General features: G+C 42.6%; 1 protein-coding gene across 1 annotated transcript in view; it reads left to right on the forward strand.

Moving 5' to 3' along the window:
- Window positions 1-8,827: 8,827 nt before the first annotated feature.
- Atr (ATR serine/threonine kinase) overlaps window positions 8,828-12,770 on the forward strand; it is a 116,396-nt gene continuing 112,453 nt past the window's right edge. Inside the window, exon 1 of the mRNA XM_036192592.1 lies at window positions 8,828-9,027. Within this exon, the coding sequence (XP_036048485.1) occupies window positions 8,969-9,027 (59 nt within the window). The 5' untranslated portion in view covers window positions 8,828-8,968. The remainder of the gene's footprint in view (window positions 9,028-12,770) is intronic.

The raw sequence follows: 12,770 nt of genomic DNA on the forward strand, positions 1-12,770 counted from the left end.
AACCAGGCAATAGAATATACACATACTGAGTTTATTTGGCTATTTTTTTTTTTAGAATAAAATACAGAAAAAATAAATACAAGTGAAAAGGGCAATATTCAGTTTAACATTCAGTTCAACTCTTGATTTATGTTGATTTTCTTTTTTAAAAAAACATCATTTAGAGGAGAAAAGAATCATCTAAGAAATAAGGCAGAGATGAAAAATCTCTATGCCCTCTTTGGATCCTTGCCCTCTCCTGTAGGGATACTATGGGTATAAAAACCTATCTAAACCTATGGAGATTTGAAGTTGTAATAGAAATGAAAAACTAAGTGGGCAGTCCAGCTTTTGAAACAGACGTACCTGAGTAAGTAGAGGTCAAACCGCACAACTATCCTAGAGTAAGTGAGCATGGGGGGGGGGGGATGACAAAACCATAACCATTAGCCAAAACAGATGGCAAACTAGCAAAGAAGACCAGATATGGAGACTATATGCAGTCCCCACACGCCTTTTCACCTTTTACATACGAAATGATACATACATGAAAATGACGGCATTTCAAAATTCTGGACAGTCGGTAACCTATCAACACATGTGCATGATTTACCCTACTCTCTTACATTGTCTTCCTGGAAAACCACAACTAGTATTTTCCACATTTACCTGTAACTAAATGATATATACAATTTGAGCTTCCTTTCTGAAGTATCTGTGCCCCAAACCTCAGGACATGTTTCTAGGGATACATTTTCAAGCCCTCTCCAGACTGTTGCATTGCATGTTCAAATGCCAGAGCTTTTTGTACCTTACAGCTTGAAGGGCTATCTGGTAGATGAAGTATTTTGAAAACAGTGAAAAATAAGTATTCCGATCATTACTATTCTATTTCATACACTTTTAGGGTCATAGCCTTTGTAATGTCAATAATATTAATTTGTTTCCAAACAGAAAGCTTCCACATGTATGAAGTAGTCTGTGTCCTTTACAAATTGCTTCCAAATTCAGTGACATCTTAGCCTTAGGTGTGTGTGTGTGTGTGTGTGTGTGTGTAACTGTCACAGAAATGGAAAGGCAAATGGCTTTACTGAGTGACTTATAAAACTGAGTAGATTTGGTCTGGGTTGTAATTGGTGTTTCCAATGTCTCAACTAGGTGAAAACAGATGTGTTGGTGTCATTTGGCCATGAGGAATCATTTGATTTCCTTCAGAAGGTTTCAGAATGATGGTTTGTAGTTATACTGTTCATTATTGGAAACTTTACCCAACAGACATGGTCTCCCTTGTAATTTTAACCCATGTATGACAATATCCAGTACATAACCACCATACTGAAGAAGGGGAATGGATTAATCAGATTTGAATTTTGAAAAGATTATATTTTACTATGTAGAACAACTCCATTTCACAACTGCATTAATACAAGCACTTATTTAAACATCAACTACAGAGGGCTAGTGATATAGCTTGGTATCAGAGAGCTTACCAAGTATGCACAAGGCCTCGTATTCTATCGCCAGCATCACAAAGATAAAAAGACACAAATCACAGAATCAATTTGTGTGGTGGTATTGTGTTCCCCCAAATATTGTGCAGGCTAATAAACTTATCTGGGGTCAGAGAACAGGACAGCCACAATATTAAACATGAGGATAGGCAGTGGTAGCACACGCCTTTAATCCTAGCATTCCAGAGACAGAAATACCTCTGGATCTCTGTGAGTTCAAGGCCACATTGGAAACAGCCAGGCATGGTGACTCTCGACTTTAATCCCAGGGAGTGACGGCAGAAAGTAGAAAGATATATAAGGCGTGAAGACCAGAAACTAGAAGCATTTGGCTGGTTAAGCATTCAGGTTTCAGAGCAGTATAGTTCAGCTGAGACCCATTCTGGATGAGGACTCAGAAGCTTCCATCCTGAGGAAACAGGATCAGCTGAGGAACTGGCAAGGTGAGGAAGCTGTGGCTTGTTCTGTCTCTATGATCTTCCAGCATTCACCCCAATAACTGGCCTCAGATTTGATTTTATTAACTAGACCTTTTAAAATTCATGCTACAAATTTGTGTACCAAATACAGAAACCTTTGAAACTATTTACATTCCTGTCTCACCTAGGAATTAATAAGATTCATACCCTTTATACTGTGCATTATACACTGAAGTCCTAAAAACAAGAATGCTAACAATGGGTTTTGATGGGACCCGAACAGCTGGCAGACAGTTCCTCCAGCTTCTAGCCAGCAAGTCACTAAGGTCTCAATGTAGTCGCAGTGCCACCTACTGGTCATTTTCATAGTACTTTGTTCTTTGAAAAATTTCAGGTTGGTGTTCCTCTGTTCATACACCTTAGGATACAAAGCTTAGCAAAAATACCAGGGACATGGGATATACCCACACCAAACTTTCTGCTTCTAAAGCTTCACCCCCCCTTCCAACACTTCATCTCCTGAAATAAGAAATAAGCATGCATAAGGCCCCAGGTTCTGTCTACAGCACCACAAAAAAGAAAAAGACAAAATACTGAGTGAGTTTGTATACTAGGACAGTGTCCATTTATGAACAGAAAGTAACTTCTAGAACTGTTTACATTGTTATCTCACTTAAGATTTATAGTTTATAGCTTATAGTATTTATATTGGAATATACATGATTAATAAAAACTGTGCATAAAGACATATACTTCCTAGACCTAGTGGCCCACAACTTTAACCCCCACATTCAGGAGACTGGAGTGAGCTGCAGACCAGCCAATGGCAATACATACCAAGACCCTGACTCAAACAAAACAAACAAAAAAAGACGTATATTTAATTTTTTTTCAATAATACTAACCTAAATGAAGCATGGAGACCCCCAGTATGAAGAATGGGTTGGAGGAAAAATTAAACCTACAGGGGCAAACAAGCTAGACAGGGTCACATGTGCTCAGACTAGCCTTCAACTCCTGTCCCTCCACCTCCACCTCCCAAAGACCGGGATTACAGACTTGCACTAACACACTCTAGAATGCTTCTGAAGTAAAGTAGTCAAGCCATGAGGACTGACTGAGAGCAGATGTGGTGATGAGATCTGGCAGGAAATAGATGGGTTTGACATTTAGAAAATAGCATTTTAGCTATACAAACCAAAGGAGTTACAGATAAGCTGATATTATGTCTGGGATTTTATTTAAAATTATCCAACTTGGGGAAAGGGGTGTAGGAGTGGTGGTTATAAATGTAACAAAGATTGATGAAAGCTTGAGGTGTAGTTAGGGGTAGAATACATGCACAAGGTGCCTGGTCTGACGCCCAGCTGGGAAGGTGGGGCCTAGCATTGACCAATTGAAAGAACTGTTGGTTAATGGTAGACATAAGGAAATTCTGGATTTTTATCTACTTCTATTTATATTCGAAGCTTCTCATTTTAAAAAAGTAAAGCAAAACTAAAGTGCCTGAGACCATTCATGGTAGAAAAATCTAGTAAAGAGATAGGCAGATAAAATATAAATCCTGTAGAGTGGATAGGGAACAAGTAGTGAATTCTAGAATGGCCAACTGGTGGAAAGTTAGCTGAAGTCTTGAGAAGGAATAGGTTACCCAAGTGTGGTGATATATATATATTAAAATATATAATTTACCTGAAGATCAGAGAGACAAAGGGACAAGCTACCTCTTACCTCTAGGATTCCTCCGCCTTTAGTTCCTGTTTCCTCACACCTTATAGACCTTTCCCTGCCTGGCTGTCACTTCCTGGGATTAAAGGCATGTGTGCTCCCCAAGCAAAGGCATGAGATCTCAAGTGCTGAGATTAAAGGTGAGTGCCACCACTGCCTGGCTCTGTTTCTCTCCTAGACTGAGTCAATCTCATGTAGTCTAGGGGGGCTTTGAACTCACAGAGATCCAGACAGATCTCTGCCTCCTGAGTGCTAGGTACCTTTAGGTACATGCACCACTTTCTGGCCTCTATGTTTAATGTAGTGGCTTGTTCTGTTCTCTGATCTTCAGGCAAATTTTGTTAGGGTACACAACATATCACCACACCTAATAATAATAATAATAATAATAATAATAATAATAATAATTTTAAAAAGCAATGAAGACTTGGGTACACTTGCAGTAGACAGCTTGCTCAGCTCCTGTGAGGCCATGGTGTTGGAGAGAGGGAGGAAGAAAGAAGAGAAACCCAGGGGAGGATCCTAAGGATACCAAAAGCTAAGGGAAATGGCCCAGGGCACACTGCTAAAGGACAAGAGCTAGCCAAAGAAAGCATTCCAGGGAGGCAGTGAGCTAGACTGTCAAACCATGTGAGAAGAAAGGAAAAGAGCGACCAACGTCCTTCGGATTTAGCCAGCTGAAAGCCACAGGAGCAGAGAAGGATCCAAGAGAAAGGCACTGAGCTGAATGACCCTTAGGTGGGAGCTTTCTTAAGAGGATCATTAACCCACTGCCAGTACAGCTGTGGTCTGAGGGGAACGGCTCCAGTGCCATTCCTGCAAAGCCGAGGCAGGTGTGCATTCTTAAAGATTTCAAAGAAAGGGGGTTATCCTTGCACACTGAGGATGTAGGCTTAGTTAATATATGACCTGGGCTACAAGGGAGACAATGGATAGGGGAATGGGACTGGTTAATGTGTGACGTTACTCAAGCTGCCATGGATCCTGGGCAGCAGTGGGGTGGCAAGATAAGGATTTTGCTTTTCCTGAGGGCTGTGAGGAGAGGACCCAGGTCTGTCAGGCTACTGACTACAGCAACTTTGAGAGGAGAGAAAGATGACAGGTGGGTGTGGGGCTGCTCCCAAGAGCATCTGGAAGGTCTGCCTAGGTGTCTGTCTAGCATGAACGAAGGCATGAATCTCAGTTACTGCTCTATTGCTGTGAAGAGACACCATGACCAAGGCAACTTAGAAAACAAACAGTTTATTAGGCGCCTGCTTACAGTTTCAGAGGGTTAGAATCCACGACCATCATGGCAGAGACCATGGCAACAGGCAGGCAGGCATGGTACTGGAGCAGTGGGGGGGGGGGGGGGATGAGCGCTAGCCCGGCATGGCATGGGCTTTTGAAACCTCAGAGCCCACTCCTAGCATACCCCTCCTCCAACAATCTTTCTCAAACAGTTCCCCCGACTGGGGACCAAGCCTTCAAATAGATGAGCGTGTGGGGGCCATTCCTACTCAAACCACCACACCATGGGTTTGAGCTCCAGTACAACATAAACTGGACGTAGTGCCACATACTTGTTTTCCTAGCACCCAGAAGGTAGAAGCAGAAGGATCAGCAGCTCAAGGTTATCCTTTGTTACATAATGGGTTCAAGGCCAGCCTGAGCTATGGGAGACCCAATCTCAATACACAGCAGTATCAATAGCAACAACAGAAAAAGAAACCATTGGTGATATCTGGTGAGAATTAAGGCAGGGAATGGAGGGACCATGGGACCGAGTATAATATACAATGGTTTAGGGCTGAATAGGAGATATAAAAAATAGAGTCAGCCCTATGAAAAATCATTCCACGAAGTTTGGCAGAGAAATACAGGAGTTCTTGGAGTGGAGATATTTGTTTGGAACACTGACCTCTACATCAGTGGCTCATTTATTGATGTATTGCTAAAGCTGTTGATATATAAATGGCTGCCAGCTTCCTTTCCGTCTGACTCACACCTTCTGCCAAATTTAGATGGAGCTTTGACTAGTTTTGCTATTGTTTGAGATGAGGCCTCACTACATAGCCTAAGCCAGCTCAAACTAGGATCCTCCTGCCTCCTCCTCTAAAGTGCTGGAATTACAGGCACGTATCACTATAGCCAGCTTATTGTCAGTCTATGTAAAAAACTATTAATGCCTTTCCACAACTTACTGAAGGGTGTCCTTATGACATTGGGAAATGATGTTGTCATTTACAGATGTGTTGGGCCACATTCAAAGATATCCTAGGCCAGGCGGTGGTGGCGCACACCTTTAATCCCAGCACTTGGGAGGCAGAAGCAGGTGGATCTTTGTGAGTTCGAGGCCAGCCTGGTCTACAGAGCGAGATCCAGGAAAGGCGCAAAGCTACACAGAGAAACCCTGTCTCGAAAAACAAAACAAACAAAACAAAACAAAAAAACCCAAAAAAACCAAAGATATCCTAGGACACATGTAGCCTGCCAATGGGGACCTGCCAATGGTGGGCTATAGGTTAGATACCCTTGTTCTAAATGTTCCCTAAATCCCAGCTAAGCTTCATTCAAACCTTCTGTATCCTTCAGTTTATACTGTTGCATTTGGTTAGAATATTCCTCTTCGCCAGTCTTGGTTTCTTCCAGTCCTGCTGGATCTTCAAGTCCTCTGAGATATAGTAACACCTCCATAAGCCCTTTCCCGCGCCAACTCCTCTGTCCACTGTGGTTTATATGCGTACTTCCTCCTCCTGTTGCATGCTGATTCTCTCGCTTTCTGTCTGTCTCTTTCCATAACACTTTGCTTTGAATTTAATTTGGGGTTATCTTCCTGTATATTACTTGAAACTGGCTTTATCTTCCTCATCTTTCTGTCACAAAAATGCCTAACACACACAGTATCTTACACACACACACACCTTTTGGACACTGGAACAATAGCTCAGTAGATAAGAGCATTGGTTGCTCTTACAGTTCAGTTCCCATCACCCACACAGCATGATATAACTTCCCATAACTCTAGTTCTACAGGGCCTGACGCTCTCTCAAGGTATACACAGGGCACATATACAACATACAGGCAAAATGCTCATCCATATAAAAATAAATAAATCTTTCACTCAAAATCTACAATTACTTTTGGGTTAAATTAGATTGACAGAGCTCTGTTGTTTGGAGTCCTGCTACCCAACTGTGCGTTAAACACTCTTTTTTTTTTTTTTGAGACAGGGTCCCCCTGTATCCCAAACTGCCCTCAAGTCCATTATGGAACTAAGGATGGTCTTGAACTTTTGATCCTTCTGCCTCTATACCCAAAGTGAGGGGATTGTAGGCATGTGCAACTATGCCTGGTTTAATCGTTATTTAAGAATATAGTTTGCACAGTACTACAAACCTGGAGCCTAGTAGGCTAGTGCTCTTCCATTGGGATGAACCCTCAGATCTATCATTATTATAATCTTTCTCAATATAATTTAAAAATAGCTTACTTTTTCTTGATAAACCATTTTTCATATATAACTGTCCAAGTTAGGTTTTTATTGCTATGATAGAACACCATGACACAAAGTTACTTGGACAAGGGGAAAAAAAGTTACTTGGGGAGGAAAGGGTTTATTTCAGCTTCTGGTTTCATATCACACTCCATCACTGAAAGAAGTCCTGAAGGAACTCAAGGCAGGAATCTACAGGCAGGAGCTGATGCAGAGGCCGTGAGGAGTGCTGCTTACTAGCTGGCTCTTTGTGGTTTTCTTTTTCTTTTTTCTTTTTTTTAAATAGGATCCAAGGTCACGAGGCCCAAGCAGCATCACCCATCGTGAGGTGAAATCTACCACATCAATTATGAAACCATGAAAAGGCACCACAGGTTTCCCCACAGGCCAATCTGGTTGGGGCATTTTCTCAATGGAGGTTCCTTCTTCCTAGCAGACTCCAGCTTGTGTCAAGCTGACATAAAACTAGCCAGCACAATGACTTATAATTTAAGCTTTAAAAAGTATACTCATGGGCTGCAGAGATGGCTCAGAGGTTAAGAACACTGGCTGTTCTTCCAGAGGTCCTGAGTTCAATTCCGGGCACCCATATGGTGGCTCACAACCATCTGTAATGAGATCTGGTGCCCTCTTCTGGCCTGCAGGGATACATGCAGGCAGAACATGGTATACATTATATATATATATATATATATATATATATATATATATATATATATATATATATATATATATATATTCGTGCCATTCGTAGTGGCACACACCTGTAATTCCAGCATTTCAGAGGCTGGGGAATAGGGTCCTTCATCAGGGCCAGCCAGGGATCCCTAGTGAGACTAGACTTAAAAACAAAGGGAGAAGAGAAAAAGAAGAGAGAGAAAGAGGGGAAAGTAGCAACGGAAATAAACGACATTCTATTGTCTGATTCTAGCACCTCTTATCCATTACTGTACTCTTGGGAGATGAAAAAAAATGGAAATAAAAAGAGATTAAGTACTTTCCTGGGGCCATATAGCTTCGAGCAAGAGTAAAGATAATTTTTTTCGGGGTTTATAATTCCTAATCCCGTTTCTTCTAACATTCAATTATTCATTCAAAAATACTTACTAAATAAACATGAACCATATCCAGGCACGGTTTCAATTCCTGGGTTGCCAGCAAGAGACAAAATAAACAAGACCTTGCTTTCAAAACCTTATATTCTAAGACACAGCCAATACCATTAGGTTCTAAGAGCTATGAAGAAAAACAAAAGAAGGTGAAGAGGAGGAAGGCGTGAGTTTATGTTGCTGGGTAAGACTCGTGTCATTTTATCAAGCCTATCTAAAGGCAAAGGGGCAGAGGGAAGGGTGGTCGAGGTACAGCCAACTCCAGTCCTGCAGTCAGGAGCACACCTGGCTGCCATTCACCACTTCTTTATTCGGAGGCTATATCAGTAAGCATTGGTGCATGGCCTTACCCAGTTAAATACGTAATTCTGACATAGTGAAATCTATGACTTTTAACTGTCGGGTCGTCAGGTCCCTCTCCCACCCAGATCCTGGGGTTCCGCTTCGCTGAGCATCCAGGTTTTGAGCATCTCGAAAGCAAAACTACCCGCGGGAGGTCACGCACTCCGCGGGGAGGAAAAGTGGGCGGGGTACGCCCGCTGCCGGCCCCGCCCCCGGCACCTCCGGGATTTCCCCCAGGTCCTAACAGGAAACGAAACAAACGCCCGCAGGTCGCGGCCGACGGCGGCTTCCGGGAGGGGTTTTGGACCGCGCGGGCCCCCGTCGGCGCTCCGCTTTCTCCGGAGGTGGCTGTGGAGGAGCCCCGCGCTGGCGGCGGCTGTTTTGGAGAGCCGCTCTGTGTCAGCATGGGCGACCACGGGCTGGAGCTGGCGTCCATGATCCCCGCCCTGCGGGAGCTGGCCAGGTAGGGTCGCGCGTGGTCGCCAGCCTCGCGACGCCGGGTCTGCTCGGTCGGCGCCGCGGCCCGCGGGCGCTTCTCCCTCACCAGTGGCCGTTGGCGGGAGCGCGGTGGCGACGTGCGTGCCGGGTGCCCGGGCGGCGGCGGCGGCTCCGCGCGCGGGGGCTTGCCCACGCGGGTTTCTGCTTTGCGTGAAGGGTCTCTTCTGGTCGTTTCCCCACCCTCCTTTGCTCCTGGAAAACCTTCCCCTGGTTCTGTTCCTTCTGGCGGCTGCCGGGGAGTCGACTGGCTGAGGTTGACCTGGAGAATCACGGCTCCCCGCCTCTCAGCGAGGGCGCTGAACGGCTAAAGGGGCCGCTGTGGTTTCTTCTCCCAGAGAGGCCGTGCCCCGGGCAGCCGAGAGATCCGAGGGGCTGGCCGCAGAGTAACGTGCTCAGCGTTTCCCAGACTAGGAGTTGCCGCTCCATTCGTAACTGCCTCTTGGCGGCCCGACCGAGCGTCGCACGCCTTGAAGCCCAGAACTCGGGAAGCAGAGGCAGGCGGATCCCGACGCCAGCCTGGTCTGCCCAGTGAGACCTTGCCGGAAAAAGGCAAAGGAACCAGATGCTTTGTTTCTGTCAACCCCAGGAGTGTCATGGAAACCAGGTTCCAACCGGAAGAGTTGGTGCTTGCCACGCCCCTTCATCGCGGCCAGGCTTCCCTCTGTCCGAGAGCGTGGCTGCGGCTGATGTACAGTTGAATTTGCTTTTCGGTTTCTTAAACTAGAGACTTTGCACGTCAAGTCAGTTGCTGACCTTAAGTCTGTGAGATATCTGCTTTTTTTTTTTTTTTTTTTTTGCAACCGTGTTCATTTCCTTCTGCTAGCCATCTCAAAAACTTAGAGGATAAATGAAAGACCACCTTTGTCCTAACTGCATTATTACCCTGTGATTATTTTTTTCACAGTGCATAATATACTTTATGGGAGCACTTAGTAATTTCTGTCTTTCTAAAAGTATATGAGTAAAAGTGATTTTGGGAAACTGATGATAAAAATTTTGTTGTTCGCCATCACTGAGATCCTGTCTCAGAAAAGATGGAAGGCAATGACTGACACCTGAGGTTGCCCCCTGGCCACAACACATGCTCCATGGCATGAGCACCTGTACTCACATGAACATGTAGGTACATGCATTATACACACATATAGACTAAAAAGAATTAAAAATGTTACTATATTAAAAACCTACATAACAACATTAAAAAAACTCATACTTTGATGAAAAAAAATGGTTTCAGCCCCCCTCAAAAACAAAAACAAAACAAGGAGGTACCATTTCAGACCATTATAATAACTATTGTATATGTTTAAAAAATTGATAAGGATATGGAGAAAGTAGAATGATATAACTTAATCACTGTGGGAAATTGAATGGAGGTGATACAAAAAAAGGTGGGAAGTAAATACAGAATTGTCCTATAATCTAGCAATTCTTTTTCACATAGCCCCCAAAGAATTGAAAACAGAGATTTGAACAGATATTTATACACTTGGTCCAGCAGCGTTATTCACACAATACCTACATGGTGAAGCATATGTTCACCAATAGATAAGTAGACATAACCCTCCCAAATGTGGCATGAATACAGAGAATATTATTCAATGTGAAAAGGAAAGTAATTCTAATATACTACAACATAGATTTTATACTAAGCCGTAGTTCTCAATCTTTGGCAAACCTCTACCTCCAAAAATATTCACATTATGATTCACAACAGTAGCAAAATTAGTTATGAAGTAGCAACAAAAAATTACTTTATGGTTGGGGGTCACCACACCATTAGGAACTGTATTAAAGGGTCGCAGCATTAGGAAGGGTAAAAACTAAATGAAGTAAGTCACAAATGGTAAGTATGATACGCAGTTAATAGAAGATACCTGGAGTAGTCATGTTCATGGAGGTGAAACAGTGGAATGAATATTGCCAGGAAGTAGAAGATGGGGAAATGGTAAGTTACTGCTGATAAGGTGTAGAGTTGCAGTATGGGAAGGTAAAAAGTTCTAGGCATGGGTAGTGGTACTGTGTTGAACTTAATACTATAGAACTATACACTTTAAAATCATAAAATGGGCAGTTGATGTGGCACACGCCTTTAATCCCAGCACTCGGAGGCAGAGCCAGGCGGATCTCTGTGAGTTTGAGACCAGCCTGGTCTGTAGTTAGAGTTTTCCTGCCTGGCCCACAGTCAGGACAAATCTCTCTCACCCGCCAGGTCCATAGACGCTCAGAACCAACCAAGAAAGCACACAGAAACTTACATTGTTTAGAAACTGTATGGCCGTGGCAGGCTTCTTGTTATCTACTTCTTCTATCTTAAATTAACCCATTTCTGTTAGTCTATACTTTGCCACATGGCTTGTGGCTTACCAGTGTCTTTACATGTTGCTTTTCATGGCGGTGGCTGGCGGTGTCTCCTCCAACCTTCTACTTCCCAGAATTCTCTTCTCTCTTGTCCCGCCTATACTTTCCGCCTGGCCACTGGCCAAACAGCATTTTTATTTATACAGAGCGATATCCACAGCACTGGTCTACAGAGCAAGATCCAGGACAGGCACCAAAACTACACAGAGAAACCTTGTCTCGAAAAATAACCAAAAAAAAAAAAAAAAAAAAAATCATAAGATGGTAAACTATACAATTTATATTTTATCAAAATAAACCCAAATGATATTTTCTAAAATTGATCTAATCCTGTTCACTGTTTCCTTTGGGAAATTCCAACCTTCTTGGCATTTAGAATCAACCTCAGATTTCTGTTCGTCTGGCCTTTCCACGTCTCCTTATGGCTTTTCTAACTTTAGCATTGGTGTCTCTGGTGTTTTTATTAATTACAATTGCATTTGTATCCCAGGCTTCACTAATATGAGCTGTGTGACCTTAGGTGATTTAACTTCTAGAACTGTCAGCTTCCTCAGATCCAAATTAGGTTTAGTATCCTATCTTGTTGTTTTTGAGTTGGAGTAGCATTGACAATAATGTTTAGTTTTATTTCATACATATTGTATAACTAGATCTCCATGCATCTTAAGATCTTGAAGTATCCATGTATCTTGTAGCTATCCCACTTAGTTATTGCTTTGAAACCTCAGAGTATTTCAGCTGTTTTTACTTTTCTCCTAGAACTGTGCTTCTTATGTTGACTGGTAAACAGCCTGACAGTCTACCCCCTATCAAGTCTCCACTGAATTGCTTCTTTTGCTTTCTCAACATTAGCTTTTTTGCATGGCCTGTTGCATTATAGGTGCTCAGTAAATTTGCATTGACTCTAAGAATAACTGTCATCATGGGTTGTAGCACAGACTCTATTAAATTTTCATTTTCTGTTTTGTGGTGATTTTATATAAAGTCACAGAGCTCAAGCTGAATTCATTCAGGATTTTAGGGAACAATTCTGTTGAGTTGTATTTCTCATTTTTTTCCCCCAATGCTGATTGAACCCAGGGTCTCCCACATGGTAGGCAAATGTTCTGCCACTTTGTATTTCTCGCTAATACTTTTTCTTGATTAGCCCTAAAAATAAATATATATTTCTTTATTAGCATTTTTGTTACCTTTTTATTATGAAAAATTTTAAATACAACAAAAGAAAGAATTGTATACTGATTTACTCCTTCATAGCACATATTATTCTGCACTCAATCCTAGACATCATTTCATCCATGTCAATAATTACCAGTAAAGGATAGAGCCTTCTTTTATAGATTTATT

This window comes from Onychomys torridus, chromosome 7, assembly GCF_903995425.1.
Source record: "Onychomys torridus chromosome 7, mOncTor1.1, whole genome shotgun sequence".
NCBI classification, from domain to species: Eukaryota; Metazoa; Chordata; class Mammalia; order Rodentia; family Cricetidae; genus Onychomys; species Onychomys torridus.